The following is a 23,010-nucleotide window of genomic DNA, read 5'->3' as shown; positions in this document are numbered from 1 at the left end:
TATACCTATTGTATTTATTATACTAGAAATTAAAAACTATAAATTATTTTTAAATAACCATAATAATCCATTATACATTAACATAATGTTTTTATTAAAGTATTTTCTGAAACAAAAAATAATTTAGTAAGAAGTATTTAGTATTGTTTTATATTTTTGGCACAGTAATTTTTAGCTTAGTAGCTGGGCTCTCATCCTCATTCAGCCTGTTGTGATAGTATGTATCATGTCACCTCTGAAAAGCTCCATCGTAAATTTGTGAGAAAGGCAAATGGCATCTGAGTATTTACTATGAAAACAATTTTGACCATTTCACCTCCAAAGAGGTCTTAGGCATACCCATGGGTCCTTAGTTTACATTTTGAGAACTGGCTACTCTAAAGTTTGCAATACATATTTTTAACTTATCACAGTATATGTTTAAATGACATTATTTCACTTCAGTTATAAGACCCTTATAATCTAATATGGCCATCTAAGCCCTCCTATCATTTGTGCTATGGCTACCATATAATTTACTTCTATTTTATTAATGCCACAATTTTTTATTTTTAGTTTAAATAATGATCTTTTAAAGAAATTTGAAAGTTAGAAAGATTTTTTTTTTTCTTATTAGCACACATGCTTACCATTTCTGACATTTTTATTTCTTTGTGTAGATCCAAGTTTCCATCTGGTATAATTTCCTTTTGCCTGAAGAATTTCCTTTAACAATTCTCTTATTGCAGGTCTGCTGCTGATGAATTCTTTTGGATTTTGTTTTTATGAAAAGATTTTATTTCACCTTCATTTTTTGAAGGATATTTTCACTAGATATAGAATTTGAGGCTTACACTTTCTTCCAGCCCCTTTAAAATGTTGTTTGTCTTCTGGTTTGGGTAGTTTCTGACAATAATTCAGCACTAATTCTTATCTTCGTTCTTTTTTTCCAAATATGTCCTTCCTCTCTGATTTTCAAATTTTCTCTCTATCACTGGTTTTCAGCATTTTGATTATGAGCCTTGGAATGGTGGTGGCAGCAGGGGGTTGTGTGTGTGCACGTGTGTGTGTGTGTGTGTGTATTCTTGGAGTTTGTGGAGCTTCTTGACCTAGGTATTTATAGTTTTCAGCAAATTTGGGAAATATTCGGCCATTATTTCCTCAAATATTTTTGTTGCTCTACTTTTTTTTAATGGCACTGCAAAACCTTAATATTAGAACCTTTGCTATTGCACCATAGGTTACCAAGGTGCTTTTAATTTTCTTTTTTAGTTAAAAAAAATGTCTGAGCTCACTAACTTCTAATGTGCTGTTAATCTCATGTAGTGAAGTTGTGCAAGTATATATTGTATGTTTTATTCCTGAAGTTTGTTTGGTTCTTCTCCAGTCTTCCATTTCTGTCTTCTCAATGTCCTTGTATCAAATACTTGTATGTAGTTTACTAGTTCCATCATCTCTGCCATTTCTAGGCCTCCTTCCATTGACTGATTTTTCTTTAGGGGTTACATTTTTGAGCTCCTTATTATGTCTGGTCATTTTTGACTGGATGCTGGACATTGTGATGTTACATATTTGAGTGTCTTGATGTCAGGTAGTTAAGTTACTTGTGGATTAGCTTGATATCTTTGAGACCTGTTTTCAAGCTTTGCTAGAGTGAGTCTTCATTACCTTCACTCCAGGCATAGTTCAGCCCTACCTCTAACGTGTGGCCTCTCTAGTGTCTCCCTTGAATGCTCCAGGTGATTGTCAGTGACCCTCCAATCTAGTTAGTCTGTGTTCATAGTGTATCTCCACCCTCTGTGAGTTCTAGAAATTGTTCAGCTAACAGCTCTGCCATCACTCTTTGCCAAGGTTTGTGGAGTGTTCCTTGATGCATGTGCAGCCTATTCTCAGCAAAGACTCACAAAGATCCCTTTGTAGATTTCTGGATCTCTATTTCTGCATAGCTCACTTTATTCCAGAAACCTGCTCTACATTTTCTAGCTTTCTCAGCCTCCCTGAATTCTGATCACTTTCTCAACTCACAAAAGCTGCCAGGCTCTGTTCAGTTTTCATGTTTTTTCTCATTGTCTGAAAATTGCCTTTAGGCACAATGCCTTGACAATCAGAGGGCTCACCTTATTTGTTTCCCTTCTCTCAAGGATCAGAGTCCTATGATGCCTGTTGTCTGAGGTCTGAATGCAGTTGTTTCATATATTTTGTCTAGATTTTTAGATATAAGAGGCTAAGTCTGGTTTTTATTATTCTGTCATGGTTGGAGGTAGAAATCAGTTTTCAGTTTTTAAGTATTTCTTAGTTCATGACAGTCTTGGTTTTCTTGACCATTAATGGCCCAAAATGCATGACAGTGGGATATTTTGGTGAAACCATCCCCACGTGATGTCTTTTATTCAGTCTTCCTGAATGGCTTACAAGATGGCTGGTGGAGCTAGAACTTCAGGTGTGGCTGTAAAATATTCTCTCCATATGAAACTGACTGCTGTACATGAGGAGTTCTACTTCTGTGATCTGTAAACCACTATGCTTTATGCTTTAGATTCCAGATTCTAAGACAAATCTCACCTCTAATTAAAAAACACATCACCAGGTGCTTTTGTAAACTATATTTGTTTTTCTCAGTCCACATATCTCATCTGGTGTGTAAACCTCTGCATCTTCAGATATCACCCCCGGAGCAGATGACTCACGTTTCAAACATGGGTTGAGACGTCTCAAGATGCCAATATAACAAATGCTGGGAAAACTCACGTGGCATTCTACACGTGAAATTCCATGGTTGAAGGATGAAGTGAGCTATTGGTTTCCGGATCTCTTATTGTCAAGAATTAAGCAGGCTGGGCATGATGGCTCATGCCTGTAATCCCAGCACTTTGGGAAGTTGAGGTGGGGGATCACTTGTGTCCAGGAGTTTGAGACCAGCCTGGGCAACATAGTGAAACCTGCTCATCTCTACTGAAATAAATAAATAAAAGTAGCCAGGCATGGTGGTATGTGTTTGTAGCTCCAGCTACTTGGGAGGATTGCTTGAGGCTAGGAGTTCAAGGCTGCAGTGAGCAGTGATCATGCCACTGCATTCCAGCCTGGGCAACACAGCAAGATTCTGTCTCTGAAAATAAAATAAACCAGCTGGGCGTGGTGGCTCACACCTGTAATCCCAGCACTTTGAGAGGCCGAGGTGGGTGGATCACAAGGTCAGGAGATCGAGACCATCCTGGCTAGCATGGTGAAACCCCGACTCTACTAAAAACACAAAAAAATTAGCCGGGCATGGTGGCGGGCGCCTATAGACCCAGCTACTCGGGAGGCTGAGGCAGGAGAATGGTGTGAACCTGGGAGGCGGAGCTTGCAGTCAGCCGAGATCATGCCACTGCACTGGAGCCTGGGCGACAGAGCGAGACTCTGTCTAAAAAATAAAAATAAAATAAAATAAACCAAAGCCAAGTAGGAGTGGTCCATCACCACTTGAAGTTTCTTGCTAGAAATAAACCAGATTATTTATTGATCTGACATAGGGAAGGGGTTGGAACTAAAGACAACTTTAAGGACCCTAATGCCTCAGTACTTTAAATTTCCTTTTTCAAAAAGTAATGTTTAAGTTTTAAATTGAAGCAAAGAACTGCAAATGGTAACTAAGGCTTTTGTTTTCACCATCAGTCTGTAAGTTTGGCCAGTAAAACACGTTTGGGGGCCGTAGGAAGGAAGAATTTAGCAGAAAGAGAACTAGGGTTCTATAAGCACAGGGCCACGGGTAGCTATTTTATCATGTGATCTGTGTGGATTTTGACTTGAACGCAATTCTACAGATAGATTATTTTGTACTTGGGTACCAAAGTCCTCAAGACATAGCTATTTAAGTAGTCACTAAAGAATTTTTATTTTTCTGAGCAGTGCATAGAATTGGATCTGATTGTAGTTTTGCTTTTTAGTAAAAAAGTCCATAGACATTAACCCCAAAACAGAATGACATTTAAATGCTAAAAGATACGTAATGGTCTGTGGCATCCTTGGCTTTCTGGAATAATAACGACCAAAAGTTTCAGACAATGGGACTGGTAAAAAGAATGAAGTAGATCTGTATGTTCCAACAGGGGGAGTGGCCCAGAAAATATACTTAAGTTAAAAAAAAAAAAAAGATCTACAATGATATATACAATGATTAGGATAATTCAGTTTTTGTATTAAAAAGCTTTATATATAGGTATAGATGGTATATAGGTAGAGGTATATAAAATGTAAATAATACACATGTTGGTATATGAATAGGAAAAATCTGGAAAGATACAACTATTAATGAACTATTTAGTGGCTACTTCTGAGGAGTTCACCTTTGTGGGGAGGAAGGATATTTTTCTTTTACTTTATCTACTTCTCTGAGGTAGCAATTTAAAAAGTTAAGATCTATTGCACACTTTCTATGTGTCCGACACTCTGCTAAGCCTTCTAAATACTTAGCATTGTCTTAGCCCTCATAACCCCATGGCTTCCCTAGGATTTCTGTTATACATTCGAGGTGCTTACAGGTTGTAAGTTGCCAGGAAAGGAGATCCAGGTACTTGCCTCAAGCTGCGTTTGCATATCAACCACACCATTGTTATCCTGTGCTGTCCATTGTCCAATGTCTGAAATCAGTAGTTTCTTGTCTAGATTTTTAGATATAAGAGGCTAAGTCTAGTTTTTATTAGTCTATCATGGTTTGAGACGGAAATCTATTTATTTATTTATTTTTTAGACGGAGTCTCTCTTTAGCCCAGGCTGGAGTGCAGTGGTGCGATCTCAGCTCATTGCAATCTATCTGCCCCCACCCCCGCCACCAGGTTCAAGCCATTCTCCTGCCTCAGCCTCCTGAGTAGATGGGATTACAGGTGCCTGCCACAACGGCTGGCTGATTTTTGTATTTTTAACAGAGACGACATTTCATCTTGTTGGCTAGGCTGGTCTCGAACTCCTGACTTCAAGTGAGAAATCTATTTTGAATCCCTATCCGTTAAGATGCATAGTTTAGGCTCCTAATTTGAATTTGTTACAAGAAGACGATATTACTCTCATAATTTTCACAAAAATTCAAAAGTTCAAATGGCCAATAAAAATGTGATCTTTATACATTCTAGAGACATAGAGATTAAAAAAAACTTTGTTGGAATATATTATCAATGGTGAATGTGGATAACAAATGAGAACAAGCATCTAATGTGTTCGGGGCCTCTGCAACTGATACTAAGTCAGATGTGGCCTTTTATCTGTATGTTTCACCAGAGATTATTTTATGTGACTGTCTTATTTTACTTTTTATTTTTTAACAGGAGAGATTTACAAATAGTGTTTTGGCATCATGGAACGTGTAGGTTGTACTTTAACGGCAACTTACGCCCACCCTAGACCAACACCAACCAACTTTCTACCAGCCATCAGTACCATGGCCTCAAGCTACAGGGACCGCTTTCCCCACTCCAATTTGACCCATAGCCTGAGCCTTCCTTGGAGACCCAGCACATACTACAAAGTCGCCTCCAATTCCCCAAGCGTGGCCCCGTACTGCGCCAGATCACAGAGGGTGTCCGAGAATACCATGCTTCCCTTTGTTTCCAACAGAACCACTTTCTTCACAAGATACACACCGGATGACTGGTACAGGTCCAATTTAACAAACTATCAAGAGTCCAACACTTTCCGACATAATTCGGAGAAACTAAGAGTGGATACATCTCGCCTGATTCAAGACAAATATCAACAAACAAGAAAAACTCACGCAGACACAACCCAAAATCTGGGAGAACGTGTCAATGACATAGGGTTTTGGAAATCTGAAATCATTCATGAGTTGGATGAAATGATTGGAGAGACAAATGCACTTACTGATGTGAAGAAAAGACTGGAGCGGGCTTTGATGGAGACTGAAGCCCCTCTTCAGGTAAGACCTTATGATAGAACACACTGAATTTTTATGATTATAACCCACTGGTTGAGTTACTGTGGTTATTTATATATTGACTTATATTTTACTTCATCTGTTGAAGCCAACCCCCTATCAATAAATCTGTGACTGTTTTCAGCAATGGCAAAACCACTGCCTATTTTTTTTTTAATGCATTATACACTTTAAGAACAACCACTTTAAGAGGTAATTCTGAATGCAAAGCAAAGAAGACCAATTAAAGAGACACCATTAGGACACACAATGTTTTAAGGTGAACATGCCATCTGTATTCCGCCATTCTCACATTGCTATAAAGAAATACCTGAGACTCAGTAATTTATAAAGAAAAGAGGTTTAATTGGAGCCTGGTTCTACAGGCTGTACAGGAAGCATAATGGCTTCTGCTTCTGGGGAGCCCTCAGGAAGCTTCCAATCATGGCAGAAGGCAAAGGAGGAGCAGGTATCTTAAATGAAGGGTCCAGGGCCAAGAGAGAAGGGGGGAAGGTGCCACACACTTTTAAACAACCAGATCTCCAGAGAACTCATTCACTATCCTGAGAACAGTGCCGAGGGGATGGTGCTAAACCATTCATGAAGGATCTACCCCCACGATCCAATCACCTCCCACCAGGCCCCACCCCCAACATTGTGGATTACAATTTGACTTGAGATTTGTGCAGGGACACAGATCCAAACCTTATGACCATCTTGTCTCTTAAATAGGCTGCTTCATCACTGCTGTCGCTAAATTAAAATAAACAATATTTGAGACCAAAACCTTTATTTTTTTAGTCTGTATCATGAAACGCCTCCTGTATATATGTTATGATTCCCTTTTAGGACTTAGTGACATCATCAAATGAGACCATCTTAGGACATGGAATTTGCTTGATTAAATAGAAAAATGGTGCTAGAGATTGGCCAGTTGCCATAGTAATGTAGGGAGCATTTCAGTTGGTTACTGGCCTCTGACCAGGCTTCTGAATGGGCTCAGGTCACCTCTAACCCTCAGGCTATGCGATGGGCCCTCCAACCCCATTCCACCCTCCTCCATTGAAAGAAGACATTCCATGTTTGAAGATGTACAAATTATACAAATTATTTTAGAAGTATACATTTTGATGAGCACAGCTGGCACCATTTTTCCTCATGTTTGCATGACTTATTCCCATGTGATGAGCACTTGCTGTAGTTCTCTACCACAGCATCTGTAGAGTAGAAGAGTTTAGAGAATCAAGGAGCTGAAAGTCTGGTGAGTGGAGGAGTTTCTTGGGGCACCCTGCGCACTGTCACTTCCTACTGCAACCCCTCCCCGCTGTACAAAAACACATACAGAGGCACACAATCCCCAGGAATCCTGAGAACGGCTGATAGTTCACTAATGATCTTTTTGAATTAATTCATCATAAATTTTTGTTTAGAATCTGAAGGGCTTCTACGCCTTCCCTGAGCATCCGATTACTCTGAAGTATTGGTTTATTCTACGGTTCTTCCTACCCTTGACTGCCTTTAAGAATTGAAAATATCCTTAAAATGATAGCTACTTTCTTAATTTCCAGTGGAGATTCAGTTTCTTCTCTTAGTAACCCTTTCAGTGATGACTACTTTCAGAAAGATGGTTCTAATTTGAATTTTTTCTGCAGTTTTTGTCCAGATGTTCTTGTGTGTTTGAAAATTTATTGTCAACACAGTATTAGAGGGTCCTTTTTAAATTTAGTCACATGAACAAATAAGCCTCCAAAGAGAAAATATAGGCGATCAACAAATATAAGAAAAAATGTTAAAGCTTAATGATAAAATACAAATTAAATCAATGAAATAACTACCTTTGGCCTATCAAATTTGCAATAATGAAAATGCATGACATTTAGAGCTGGCGTAAGAGCAGAAAATGGGCACTTTCATATATTACTGGTGGGGCTATGGATTGGTAGAAATTTCCTGGGAAGCAGTTTGGTAATACATATCAAAATAATCAGAGTTCCCCTCTACCCGTTAATTCTTCTTCTGGTGATACTATTAAACAATTAGAGATTCACTCAAAGATTTTGTTCAGTGATAGTATATCTGGATTATAGTATACATACCATTATATTTTATGCTTTTAAAAATTTAATATTATTTGGGAGTCCTATGTTATGGAATAGTCTTCGAGAAAAGCATTTTAACTGCTACATAATGTTCTTTCATACATAATTTATTGTTAGAAATTTAAGCTGTTTTCCATTAGAGCCACTAACATACTTTATCTCAAAGAATATTTCATGATTTGGGTCTATTGTTTAATGTCAATACTAAAAAGCATAATATAAAGTTGTAAGAACATTATAACCTCTATCTTGTTAAGATGAACAAAGTAGTAATAGGAGTATGGCTAAATCATATTTTCTAGTTTTCTATATTTTTTCTCTTTAGTGAGTAAAGGCATATTATTTTGATAATTGGGAAAACAATAAATGACACTTTAAAAATAATCACTGGGACTTTTGGCAACACAAAAATTTTGATGTTTTTAAAGATAGTCATTCATTTCTTCCTATTCTCAGTAGAAAATATTTAGAAATAATATCTTGAAGACTTGTGTCTCATGTTACTGAACTATCTCACCTGAAGAAAGTAATGCCAACTAATGCCCTCAAATGCTAATTTGCGGGGATCAAGTAAATGCCATCTGCTTCATTTTGTCAACTTTCCAAGTTAGGAATATTTTCAAACTATTTTGAAGAGCTACCTCTTTACCTTTTAACTAGCAGCAGAGATTCATTTAGTTGTTACAGTCTGTTTCAGGCTAGATTTTCACAAAAGGGCTGGAAAAGTTGGTATTGGGAGTATCTATTGACTCATTTTTGAAACAAATTATTAGAGCTGCTAGTCATGGATTGTCAGTTTTTATTAGTGCTTTCCATTATCTGTGTATCTGTAGGTAGCCCGAGAATGTCTATTTCATCGAGAAAAGAGAATGGGAATCGACCTAGTTCACGATGAAGTTGAAGCACAACTGCTGACGGTAAATGTGGGGGAAATGCATCAGTCACAGGCAGCTTAGTTGTAAATGTGTGTTGAATATGTAGAAGCAAAAAAGGATGTTACATAAAATGACTTATAAGTAAAGCATTATCGTATCAGATGCTATAGCATTTAGCAAAGACATGTTTTTCTTGGTTATAACATATATTCAATGAGAATATGAAAATGCAAACAAGAGTAAATAAAGATAAAAATCACTTGAAGCTTTATTAGACAGAAATCACTATTAATTTTGGAGTATTTCAGTCTTTTTATTAATCATGCTTTTTTTTTTCTACCATTCCGTTGCATCTTTTTATTAATCATTCTTAGATAGGCACCACCTAACTCACACAATGATGCTCAGATATGTCTCCAAGATTCAGATCATTGTATTTATAAATTTGAATAGTGTATACTCATTTAAAATTATATTGGGGTAATTTTTACCATATCATTAGATACTTTTTTTTTTTTTTTTGAGACAGAGTCTTGCTCTTATCGCCCAGGCTGGAGTGCAATGGCACAATCTTGGCTCACTGCAATCTCTGCCTCCTAGATTCAAGCGATTCTCCTGCCTCAGCCTCCCAAGTAGCTAGGATTACAGGCACCTGCCACCATGCCTGGCTAATTTATGTATTTTTAGTAGAGATGGGATTTCGCCATGTTGGCCAGGCTGGGCTTGAACTCCCAACCTCATGATCTGCCTGCCTCAGCCTCCCAAAGTGCTGGGATTACAGACTTGAGCCACTGCACCCAGCCTAGATATTCTTTTAAGACATGATTTTTAATGGTTATTCAGTGTTCTACAATGTAAAGGTGCTATCTTTTTCTTTTTTTCAATCAATCATTTTTTATATGGTTAGGTTGCTTCCCTATCCCACTCCTTTGTTTTCCTATTTTAATAGCACTGCAGTATACAAAAATATTATTATTGATAACTGTAGGTACTCCTGATTATTTCTTTAGAATATATTTCGGGAAGTGTAATTGATGTGCCAAAGGTTCTATGCATTTGAAAGCTTTTGATATGTAGCCAAATTGCCATCCAGAAACTTACAGTTGCATCTGCACTACTCTGCTGATCTCCTGCTAATCTCTCTTCCACCTTCCACCAATTAAATCTGGTTTAGTTCTAATTTCTCTGATCTTCACTTCTTAGACTTGTTACCACAGATCTCTATCATTTCTTAAGATTTCAGGTATCATGTACCTGGAGCCCTTCCCAATATCTTTTTTCAGCCCAGGCACTTTATAAAGCATTAGTTCTTCATTCCTAAGTACTTGCCAAACATTTTTTAGCTTGGTAACTTTTTTTTTTCTGGTTCACATTCATAAAGCCTGCTTAGCCTATTGCCTGTCCCTTTCTATTGATGGTACCAGTGTTCCTTCATCACCATGGCTTGCTGCCCGTTGTCTCCCAAACTCCTTTAATCCATTTCCAGCTCTTTAAAAAAATACCTGGTTAATAAGAAATTCCAAAGCACCTTTCCTTCCCCAAGTTTCCCTTGGATCTATCCTATACATTCTCATGAGTTTCTTCCCTCTGCTACGAACTCTTCCTTGACTCCCTAATTTCTGCAGGAGAAAAATCCACTAAGGCCTCTCTTGTCTGACTCCCTCCTCATTTCTCAGCTTCATTTCCCTGTCTGATTTCACAGAACTTCTGCTGCAGTGAATCCATCTTCTCTGTCCCTGCACAAGCTTTGCAGGGTCCCACCTCTTCGCCTTTTTTTAATTGGTCCTTGGTGAGAATTGAGTCCTTGGTAGGAAAGGAGGTATTACAAGGTAGCAGCCGAGTCCTCAGAGTAATTTTATCCCCACACGGCATCAACGCCCTGCTTTAACATCACTTAAATTTTCTTAGTGACCCATGACATTAAAGATGACAAGCAGACTTTTTTCTTTGCTCTTTCCTTTCCTCTACTGTCTGGTTCTCTGAGAGAACTCTGAGTTGAAATAATATACTCAGGAAAGCTTTGGCTACTACAGAAAGGTTTTGTAATCTACTGTAAAAGTCACTGTCCCTATTGCCGGACAGGAGTGGTTAGAAATAGAACATTCTGAATGAAATAGTTTTGCAGTGATGGGTCCCCACTCTTCTGTTTCTTCTTTCCCAGTCTTTGATGAATCTCACAAGCCTTAAAATAATCTGTCATCTACTTTGTCATCCTAACTGGATAGGAATTTACCATCATCTCTCCTGTGGCCTTTTGTTCTCACTAATCCTGAGATGTTTTGTATGAAATAAATTACAAGGCAGTTCTAACAGCTTAACTTCATCACCTTGCCCACAAACACACTATGATATTTCCAACAGATTTTTTTTGGTACTTGGCTACATTTAGTGTTTCCATTACTTGAGTAGTGGCTCTCAAACCTGACTACATGTTAGAATCACCTGGCAAAGATTTTAAAAATATCAATGGCTGGGTCCCACACCCAGAGATGCTGATTCAAATCTACAGTGGGGACTAGGCATTGATCTTTTTAAAATATCCCCCAGGTAATCTTAATGACTAGGCAGAGTAAAGAACAAGTGCCTCAGAAATTCAAAATATCGCTGAAAGAAATTAAAGATGACCTAAATAAATGGGCATATCATGTATATGGATGGGAACATCCATAAACATGGATGTTCGTGTTAAGATGGCAATATTTCTCAACTAGATTCATAGACTCAACACAATTCCTATCAAAATCCCAGCTGACTTCTTCGTAAAAATTGGTGAGCTGATCCTAAAATTCATATAGAAATTCAAAGGATAGTGAATAGCCAAAATAATATGGAAAAAGAAGAAAGTTGGAGGACTCACACCTCCTGATTTCAACACTTACTATAAAGCTGCAATATGTAAGACAGTGTAGTACCTGCATAACAATAGACACAATTTGAGAGTTGAGAAATAAACCATCATAGTTACCATCTATTGATCTTTGACAATGATGCCAAGGCAATGCAATGGGAAGAGTGTCTTCAACAAATGGTATTTGGACAATTGGATATCCACATGCAAAAGAATGAAGTTGGATTCCAAATCACAACATACAAAATAGTTAAGTCAAAAGGGATCAAAGACCTATACATAAGAACTAAAACTGTAAGACTTTTAGAAAAGAACATAGGCATGAATATTCGTGACATTGGAATAGGCAACAGTTTTTTAGATGTGATATCAAAAGCACAAACAACACAAGGAAAAGCAGATAAACTGGACCTCATCAAAATTAGAAATGTATTTTGAAGAACACTAGCAACAAAGTGAAAAGAGTTGTATGTAGAATATATAAATAACTGTCACAATTAAAAAAAATCAACCCAATTAAAAATGGGCAAAGGATATCACAATGAAATATGACTTCATACCCATGAGGATAGTTATAATAAAAAATATAGAAAATAACAAGTTGGCTGGAATGTGGAGGAATTAGAACGCTAATACATTGCTGATGGGAGTGTAAAATGATGCAAATCCTTTGGAAAATGGTTAAGCATGAATGACCCTGTATGATCCATAGGATCCAGTAGTTCTACTCCCAAGCGTCATTCCAGGAGAAAAGAAAACATATGCCCAAACAAAAATTTGTGCATGGATATTTATAACAACATTATTCATAGCAGCCAAAAAGTAGAAACAACTCAAATGTCTATCAACTGATGAATGGAAAAGTAAAATGTAAGATAGTCGTACAACAGGTTATTCTGCCAAAAAAAAAGGAATGATGTGCTGATCTGTTGCTATAACATGGATGAATATTGAAAACATTATGCTACGTGAAAGAAGCCATCACAAAGGACCACATATGGTAATTCCATTTATATGAAATTTCCAGAATAGGGAAATCTATAGAGACTATAAGTAGATTTGTGGTTGCTTATTATGAAAGGAGGCTTGGGGGATTGGAAATTGTGGGTGACAGCTAATGGGCACATGATTTCTTTGGAAGGTAATGGAAATGTTTTAAATTTGGTTCTGGTGATGATTATACAACTCTGTGAATATACTAAGAACCATCAAACTGCACACTTTAAACAAGTGAATTATATGGTCTATGAATTATATCTCAACAAAGCTGTTTCTTAAAAACAAGAACCACTGCATTAGAGGTTTCTAGTTTCTAGGTCAGTAGCAGGGGGGTCCTTTATCTCAAAAACCTGACAGTGGTGGCTTTATCTCAAAAAACTGAATGTGCAATTAGAGTAATGGTTCATGAATTGAGGGAGGAGCTTCGGTCATTGCCAGTTAATTCAAGTAGTGAATGTATTCTGTGGCTTACTCAAGGTGTTGATATTGGCATATGTTTTATTTTTTACCAAAATAGGTCTTAATTTTTAGAATAATTAAATGTGTATTAGCAAAGGAAAGAAGTAGCCTTAAAAGGCCTACCTTTGAAAAACATGGATGCAACGAAATATTTTCTTATGAATTCTGCTGAATTCTGTTGACTATTACATTCAGTTGGTGATAATTGATAAATTCTTACAGAATGGCTTCTGTTGGGGAGTCAATCATGGTACTATCTTCTTAGCACTCCCAGACCGTACTGACTCCTTGGACTTCGGAGCCAAATGAACCTGCAAAGTCATCTACCCTGCAGCCTGCCCTGGTCTGGCTCTGGGATGGGGACTGAGACAGCTGCTCAGAACTCAGGCTGGGGCTCTGGGCCTGGTCCCAGCTGGCCAGTTTCCTTCCCACAAGAGGCTTTTCCTTCCTCCATGTTGCAGAAGCAGAAAGCAAAAATACTCCAGCCTCAGACGTTTGTTGAGAATGCAGCCAGTGAGTTCCAGAGATGTCAGACCTGCTGCTGGAGAGACATTTCAGCATTTCAGCCCAGTCCAGTCCAAGGGGGTTCTCCTCTAAGGACAGGATTGAATAGAAATCCTGCAACCAGCACGGAAAGAGGATCTGGGTGGGCTCTCACCCCCAGCAATAAGAACTATACTCCTCACCTAGGTTTCTGCCTCTAAGCAGGTTGTGGGACCAGAAGCTTCTCACAAGCAGCCATGCCAGAAAGGGTAGCTGATGGGTCATCTTGGCTGAACTCAGGAATAAATACTGAGAATGCAGATCTCTAATGAAAGGAAGTGCCTCTGCTCACTAAACTCAAGGATAAGTGAGAAGACAAGAATATTTGGTGACTCTATCATTAAAAAGCATTGTATGTGGAAATGAAATATCTGCACCTATAGGTGGTATTTGCTTATTAGCTAGATTCAATTCAGGCTTGCAGCTTGACTTTGAAGATTTGATTTCCGTAGCCCATTCACCTGTTAGACAGGAGGTTTACCCACTTTCCCAAAACTTAAAAAGACTCAGTTAACACAGGTAAATAGAACCACATATAAAGCCTCAACCTGTGGGAGCAGGGTCTGAGTTTAACAAGGACATCCAAGTAACGATTTTATATCCACAATTCAGGCCACAGCGCAGGGTCAGCACTCATCCACATTTGTGGCTGAAACTCAGTGTTTCTGTGATGTGGTGCATATTCCTCAGCTGAGAGTATAGCAGAGTCCACATCTTACATGAGGATTCAGTTCTAAAGTCATGAAAATCACCCATGTTACAATATTACAAGACCTAATACTTAACTGAGCACTCAGCATCTACTAGGCACATAATTATCTACCCAATAGCCTGGAAAGATGGGTATTATTACCATTAGTTTATAACTTGCCTCCGGTCAGGTTTAGCAAGTAGCAAAGACATTTGAACCAGGGCTGTCTGACGCCGAAGCTTGTGGCTTTTGTTAACATTTTAATTTTGTAAAAAATGTGTATATATTCATGGGGTACAAGTGCAATTTCACTTCACTGATATATTGCACTGTGGTGAAATCAGGACTTTCAGAGTATCTATCACTGGAGCACCGCACATTTAACCACCAAGCAACCTCCCAACATCCCACCCTCCTCCCTCCCCTCCTTTGAGTCCCACTGTTCATCATTCCACACTCTCAAGGCATATGTTTTCAACCACTGTTCCAGCCAAGACCTGAGAGTGTGCACAAGAAGGGATTTTCACTTGAGGTGATGGGAAGTAAAAGGCTGTGAAGTCTCTATTCCACCTCCCCAAGCCCCACCTCCCAAGAGGTGAACTGTAACAACAGATGCTTCATGAACATTTCAGCCGCTCAAATAGTAGGATGCATTCAAGGTTCTTCAAGCAACTGGACATGATTCCATGTTTTGTTTTCATCCAAAGCCCCACAAATGAAACTGCATTTTAATCACTTTAGTCACTGCAATCTGAGAAGCTCAGCGAAGTCAGTGTGACCCGGTAACTCATGGGGCCTGTAATTTCTCCCTAAGTCAGGGATCTGGAAATGTTGGACCCATTTTCCAGGCTCCTAAATGTGCAGTTCACTTCCTTAGGTGTGAGGCAGCAGCCAGAGATCTAGTTAGATGAAGGCTCTTCCTACGCTTCTGCTTTCTGTGTGTATCCCCCACCTTTTTGCAACTTTCTTCTCTTGGGCAGGTGAGGGAATGCTTTGTCCTTGTTTTGCTGTACTGTGGTATTTCAAGGCCACCTCCATGTATGGGTACAGATGGAAGGATAAGTTAGCACTGGGGACAGTGCCAGAGGCCTTTGGCTTTGGGCTTTTTGTATTCTTGTGAACCCTTCTGCCTCCAACCATCTGACATTCATCATATGACATTATTTAAATTCACATATAAAAATTATTGTTGGCCGGGCATGGTGGCTCACGCCTGTAATCTCAGCACTTTGGGAGGCCGAGGCGGGTGGATCACAAGGTCAGAAGATCAAGACCATCCTGGGTAACATGGTGAAACCCCATCTCTACTAAAAATACAAAAAATTAGCCGGGCATGGTGGTGGGCGCCTGTAGTCCCAGCTACTCAGGAAGCTGAGGCAGGAGAATGGCGTGAACCCGGGGGGTGGAGCTTGCAGTGAGCCGAGATCGCGCCACTGCACTCCGGCCTGGGAGATAGAGCAAGACTCCATCTCAAAAAAAAAAAAAAAAATTATTGTTGTAGGAATTTTTTACAGCAAGAGTCTCATTAAATGCATTTTTTCCCCCACTAAAAGTCCTAAGAATTTCCACTCTGTGCTTTGTGTACACAAAGGATAAAAACACAATTTGGGGTTTTAAATGGTCCTTTCTAAGCAGGACTCCATGCATCTTTTGTTAAAATTTCATCAAAGTACACACAGGTACACATACTCACGAGGCACTGAGAAAGATAAAAACTGAACACAAAAATACTAAGACTGATGTACAACCTACTGTGAGGCTGGGAAATCTTGCCTGCTTGTCAAGGCAGGGAGAATGTTGGTGTCAATGTGTGAAGGGAATTTAGCTTTTCCTTTATTCCATTAATTCAGATACCAAACAACCAGACAGTAGAGTGATCACTCTAGACATATTTGATATTTTTATATTAAACGATTAAACAATAAAAGAAGAACAATACATAGGTGAGTAATACTTCATATTGGAGTGGTGAAGGCCTTTATTATCTAAATAACAAAGGCAGAAACCAAAAGGAGATATATTTGATAGATTTGACATCATAGAAATCAGAAACATCTATATCAAAAGCACCACGCACATTTATAAAAGCAAAGGCAAATTGATAAAAAATTTGTGACATATATAACACAAAAGACTGAATTTTAAACGTGTTTATAACCCTCACAAATGAAAAAGAAAAAATAAATGACAGAAAAAGTGGACAAGCATGTGAACAGGTAGTTGACACAAGCAAAAAAGGCAAATGGTGAACAAATGAATACTCATAATGTCGGCTTGCAAATTTAGGCAGGTTTGCTGCTTTTGGTGGGGTGGTGGGGGTGTGGTTCCATCACATTGGTGAAGATGGAAAGGAGTAACAGTGGCCACTTGCTGGGCAAGACAAGAAAACACGTGTTCATTTGTTGTTGTAAATGGGTACCACTTTTCTGAAAGGCAATTTGGCTGTACTTGTCAAAACCTTGGAAAAAGGCATACTCTTCGGTGGTGTCTAAATATTGATCAAGGTCATTCATCACAGTATTTTTTTAATGTCATGAGAAAATGTTCAAGTTTAAAATGTCCCAAAGCAGTATGCATAGTATGACAACTTTTTGGCTGAGAAAATGATAGCAGTAACAATGTGCACTTTTCTAATGTGCATACATAATGTGCTACATTTTCTAATGTGCATAGAAATTTCAAGGGGGAAATAAATGTTGATTTAATAGTCTCTGACATGTTATGGGCTAATGGATACATCCTAGCAGCATCAAAAGGCAACGTGTGTGGTCCAGTAGAGAAGCCTGGCTAGCACAGGTGTTTGTACAAGGACAGGAGCTGGGCTGCAGTACACAAGCAGGACCGGAGGGCGACCTCCCAGGGTGGAAGTCAGCCTCCATGTTTGGACCCAAGCACTGTCTTCTGGAGGATACATGTACTGCCAGAGAGAAGCTTCTTTTGGTTGTGCTTTTTTCCTCCCTGACTTACTTTGTCTTGGAAGAACAGCTATTATAGAAGAAGCCGTGCATTTACATTTGAGCTTGTATATTATCAGAATTTTTTTTTTACTGTTTTAATTAAGGACAGGGATAAAAAGAGAGAAAAATCCTAAAATTTTAACCGTGTTCCCACTTGTTCCATAATATAATTTCCCCATGGACCAACCTATAAAGGCTGCATCTTAGTCTGATATTTAGATTCCAGTATCATGGAGCAAGTAGATAAATAAGTGGAAGCAATATTGTTTTCTTGTTTAACTTCACAGTATTTTAAGAAACAAAATTTTCCTTCATTGATGTTTTGTTACATTGTTGATTTTGAGTGTTATATTCAATAATGAAAACATTAATGTGTTTTTTTTCCAATTGAGTAGGAAGTTGATACTATTCTGTGTTGTCAAGAAAGAATGAAGCTACATTTGGATAAGGCTATTGCCCAACTTGCGTAAGAGCTTTATGTCTCTATACAATTCAAAATCTATCATTGAACTATACTTTCATGCTCCTCAATGAAATTTCTCTTAATTTCTTATAAGGACACACACACAGGCATATACACATATTTTTATTCAAATGTTAAGATGATTACTTGATACCCCAGCTACTCTGATGTGATTCTTACACGTTGTATGCCTGTATCAAAATATCACATGTACCCCATAAATGTATATACCCACTATGTACCCATAAACATTTTTTAAAATAATACAAATAGACACTTTGGGAAATTAAGGCAGGAAAATCGCTTGAGCCCAGGAGTTCAAGGCCAGCCTGGGCAATGTAACGAGACCTCTGCTCTACAGATAAAAGATAAAAATTAGCCAGGCATCGTGGCGGGTGCCTGTGGTCCTAGCTACTTAGGAGGTTGAGGTGGGAGGATTGCTTAAGCCCAAGAGTATGAGGCTGCAGTAATGAGCTCTGATTATGCTACTGCACTCCAGCCTGGGCAACAGAGAGAGACTCTGTCTCAAGAAAAATATATTTTTAAAAAATAAGTACATGGAGTACTTGCTGTAAATTTTTATTTAAATAAATAATTCTGAGATGCTGTGGGAAGGATTTCTGCCCTCACTTGAGTGTAACTAAGATTTCTTTTAACTCAAAAGCCTGGCATTTTTTTTTACATAAGAGATTGACTTATACTTGTTCAGCTCTAACATTTGAAAAAGTAATGAGTGGTGGTTTACTTGAATGTTTATTTTCCATACCTCCTTAAAGATCTGGCCTCTGCGGTGGCCGGGCGTGGTGGCTCACACCTGTAATCCCAGCACTTTGGGAGGCCGGGGCGGGCAGATCACGATGTCAGGAGATCGAGACCATCCTGGATAACACCATGAAAGTCCGTCTCTACTAAAAATACAAAAAATTAGCCGGGCATGGTGGCGGGCGCCTGTAGTCCCAGCTACTCGGGAGGTTGAGGCAGGAGAATGGCGTGAACCTGGGAGGCGGAGCTTGCAGTGAGCCGAGATCGCGCCACTGCACTCAAGCCTGGGCGACGGAGCGAGACTCCGCCTCAAAAAAAAAAAAAAAGAAAAAAAAAAAAAGATCCGACCTCTGCAATGATTACACCCTTGCAATGCTCCCTGCGTCCCACAGCATTGTAACTGTTAACCCATCCTATTCCTCACTAGAATACACATTCTTCCGGGGGATGGGCTCTCTTTTCTTGGCGATAGTAGGTACTTAATATTTATGGTTGGGGGTGGGATGAGGAGTGAGGAGGGGGAAGAATAATAATAAAGAAGGTCTCAGGCAATGATCACAGCTGTCAGCATAGGAAAAGTATTGGCCGAGACTGTTGGCTAACATTAAGTAGAAAGATCAGTGCCATTTGCTTATGGCCACAGAAGGAAGTAGTGTCGAATATGCCACCCAATAAGAGAGGTGATTATGTGTGTTATAAAAGCGTCCATGCTGCTCATTTAATTTGCCCATCCTGTGCGTCAGGATCTGAACACCACGAAGGTTGGAGAGGTTTGTATGCTGAGATTCTCTCGAGCTGTGACTGGAAGGGATTTTTAATTTGGAAATTGGTGAGGAGAAGCAAAAGAGTAGTTAAGGATGACTGTACGTGGTTTCTGCTCCCCAGGAATTTTAGAAACATGTTTAGTGTGGTTCAAAGCATTGGTTCTAGTTCCTAATTCGCATTTTATTTCGTAGTCTGGAATCTGCTGCCCATCTTTTGTGTTCTTGGCTGTTATTGGCCTAGATTGTTCTACCGTGGAACAGCCTCATCTCATATAAATCCCTGTTACAAATTGCCTCAATACTGGCTGTATTGCAGACCTTTGCAGAAAGTTCTGTGTGTTTGTACCTGTTTGGAATCTTTGTTGTTGATCCTTTAAGGAGATTGGCTTTCCTTTAATACACAGTGGGCATAATGCCTACCTCACTTCCCGGGATGGCTTCTCCAGGATTTGGCGGAGGGGGGGGGCCACTGTGGTCTGTCCAGGGCAGGTGACTGGAAGAGAGTTTATAAACTACACTTGTTTCAGAAGGAGCAATGAAACTCTCAGCTTGGATCTCAGCTGAAAATAGAATCTCATTAGGCACTAACAGGGCAGCCAACGTCTTCCCATCTTGGGCTGTAAGACGTGGTGATGGGATGCTGCCTTAAATGCCTGTCCAAGCAGACTCCGAGGCCAGATCAGAGGGTGTCCAGGCAGCCCCAGTTCTAAAGTCATAAAAATCGCCCATGTTACAATATTACTAGACCTAATACTTACTGAGCACTTAGCATCTGCTAGGCACATAATTATCTTCTGGACAGCCTGGAAAGACGGGTATTATTACCATTAGTTTATAACTTTCCTCTGGTCAGGCTTAGCAAGCAGCAAAGACATTTGAACCAGGGCTGTCTGATGCTGAAGCATATGGCTTTTGTTAACATTTTAATTTTGTAAAAAATGTGTATATATTCATGAGGTACAAGTGCAATTTTGCTTCATTGATATATTGCACTGTGGTGAAATCAGGACTTTCAGAGTATCTATCACTGGAGCACCGCACATTGTAACCACTAAGCAACCTTCCAACATCCCACCCTCCTCCCTCCCCTCCTTTGAGTCCCACTGTTCATCATTCCACACTCTCAAGGCATATGTTTTCAACCACTGTTCCAGCCAAGACCTGAGAGTGTGCATGAGAAGGGATTTTCACTTGAGGTGATGGGAAGTAAAAGGCTGTGAAGTCTCTATTCCACCTGCCCAAGCCCCACCTCCCAAGAGGTGAACTGTAACAATAGATGCTTCATGAACATTTCAGCCCCTTCTCTAACAGGGTCTCAGCTTAAGACAGGAAGCTTGTGGGACATCTTGGTCCCAGACCAAAGGAGAAAGGCCTTCTAGTCCTAGAATTTCAACATAATCACCTAAGGCAAGAGCCTCAGCACAGAAGTGGCAAGGGAAGGGAGCTTTTTCCTTTTTCATCCATCGCACATGTATACTGTCTTAGAATTCACAAAGTGCAGATCATTTGCATGTTGCTACTCTCATTTACACTTTACAAATAAGAAAAACAGCTTTGAGAGGTCAAGTGATTTGCTTGAAAGCACAGGCTAAGTTGAAGGGAACCTGCAGCTAGAACTGACTCATTCCATTCAACACAGCCTTTACTGAGTGAACGGCTTTGCTCTACCAAAACCATTTTTAGGTGCTGAGAATATAGAAATTCCCAAGCTCATTCAGCTATCCTACTTTTTCAAATACTGGTTATCTGTCAGTGGCTCCCTACTTTTTTTTTTTATCTCTAGCCTAGATGTCTCTTTCAAATTCCAACAACTTCCTTCATGTCTCCCATGTAGATGTTCAGTGAACACTCAAGTTTACTATGTCAACTGAACTTCCATCGTCTCCCCTAGCTTCTCCCTCCCCAGCCAACCCCCATCTTAGTTGATGGAATTCCATTATTCCAACGACTCAAGCTCTTTTTTTTTTTTTTCTCAATGGTGTTCAATTTCATAGGAGATTCTCTTGGTTCTATCTTCAAACCATATCCAGAATCTGAATACTTCTTCTTGCTTCCTTCACTTTCATCCTCTTGGTCCAAGCCGCCTTCACCTCTCACCTGAGTAACTGCAGTGGCCCCCTAATGGGTCTTCCTGCCCCCGGCAGTCTGTTCTCAGCCCAGCACCAGAATGATCCTTTTAAATTGTAAGTCAATGGCCTCCAATTTTACTCAAAGGAAAACCTGATTCATTCCCATGTCCATTAGGGCCCTGCATGATCTGATTCCTCCTTTTTTATGTCTTTGCTCAATGTCACCTGGTGAAACCTATTCTGGCCATCCTCTTTAAAATCATAGCCACAGTCCTGGTCTCTTTTCTCCTGCTTTGTTTTTAGCATTGTTCTTCGAACCACACAAATTGCCGATTCATTGAATGTGCTGTCTCCTCCCAGAAACATGTCGGCTCCTTAGAGATGTTGGTGTTGTCCGCTGACGCATCCCAGGCTTGCAGAATGGTGTCTGCCACATAGGAGGCACTCAATAATTATTTGTCGAATGAAGTATTCCATGTGGCTCACCTGTCATCTATGCCTGCCCCCAGGGTCTGTCTTTGGTAATAAGCTGTGGGTCCCCTGTCTGCCTGGCAGTGAAGGCAAGACCATACATCTCAGAGCTCACTGAGGCCTCTTCCTTCCAGCAGGGTGGCTGCTGGAGTGTGTGAGCCTGGGTGGACCATTAGTTCCTGATCTCTGCTGAAGCCCTCTCTCACTCCTGCCCTGGAGGTTAATTTTGATCCTTGGTTTTTATCTCCTGGCAAACTTCTTAGCCATAGCATGACCACAAACCAAGGTTACCAATGGATGGCAGGAGGCTCGGCTATAAAGGCCTCATGATTTCTTGGGGATTTATATTCAAATAATGGAGGAAAAGGGAGCTGAGATATAGAAGAGGAAAAGGAAAAGGAAAAGGAAGGAATGGAAGGCACAGATGTGGACAGATTACTTTGAACCCGTGTCCTGTCTGGAAGAGTTTGTGTGTTTTAGGGAGATGGGCCCCAGCTGGGGCTGCAGATCCTGGACCCCTGTTTATCTTCACCTGCTCTACCCACTTCCATCCCACCCTATGAAAGGAGAAGTGTAGACAAGGTGGGAGTTAGGGTCCCAGTGACGTAGAGGTATGGGCATATCCAGAGAGTGCTCGTTTTGACTGAGAAATTGAACACTGTGTGAAGAGGGAGAGATGGTGAGAGCAACAGTGAGAGAGGTCCCAATATGGAAGGGCACTCATGTGTCCTTGCAGGACATTGTCTCCTGAGTGTGAAACTCCACTTCCCGACTCTGTATTGCAGAGCCGACAGAGCGTCCCAGCATGAGCTGGAAAAGGACCTGAGTGACAAACAGACGGCTTACCGTATCGACGACAAATGCCACCACCTGCGCAACACATCAGACGGTGTCAGCTACTTCCGCGGAGTGGAGAGGGTCGATGCAACGTAAGTCAGGCACACGCCACGGCTGTGATTTCGATGTCATTTAACTCTTTCTCCTTTCAAAAGGACACAGCTTACAGGTTAAAACGGAAAGCATGGTAAGATATCTGAAGGTGAGAAACACACCCAGCTTTGGACAAGTCTCCAGTAAGCAAGCACGTTCTGTGGTCAGACCTTGATAATTGCATCCTGAATTCTTT

At 39.9% G+C, this 23,010-nt stretch overlaps 1 protein-coding gene across 3 annotated transcripts in view; it reads left to right on the top strand.

The window, feature by feature from the left end:
• The window catches only part of TEKT3 (tektin 3), a 38,118-nt gene that overhangs the window by 5,152 nt on the left and 9,956 nt on the right, over window positions 1-23,010 (top strand). For all 3 annotated transcript variants that reach the window (XM_019012940.4, XM_019012938.4, XM_063700638.1), the window contains 4 exons: window positions 5,280-5,887; window positions 8,817-8,900; window positions 17,751-17,821; window positions 22,670-22,813. In XM_019012940.4, coding sequence (XP_018868485.3) covers window positions 5,309-5,887; window positions 8,817-8,900; window positions 17,751-17,821; window positions 22,670-22,813 — 878 coding nt within the window. In that variant the 5' untranslated portion in view covers window positions 5,280-5,308. The remainder of the gene's footprint in view (window positions 1-5,279; window positions 5,888-8,816; window positions 8,901-17,750; window positions 17,822-22,669; window positions 22,814-23,010) is intronic.

Source organism: Gorilla gorilla, chromosome 19, assembly GCF_029281585.2.
Source record: "Gorilla gorilla gorilla isolate KB3781 chromosome 19, NHGRI_mGorGor1-v2.1_pri, whole genome shotgun sequence".
NCBI classification, from domain to species: Eukaryota; Metazoa; Chordata; class Mammalia; order Primates; family Hominidae; genus Gorilla; species Gorilla gorilla.
This window is presented reverse-complemented; position numbering and strand designations above follow the sequence as displayed.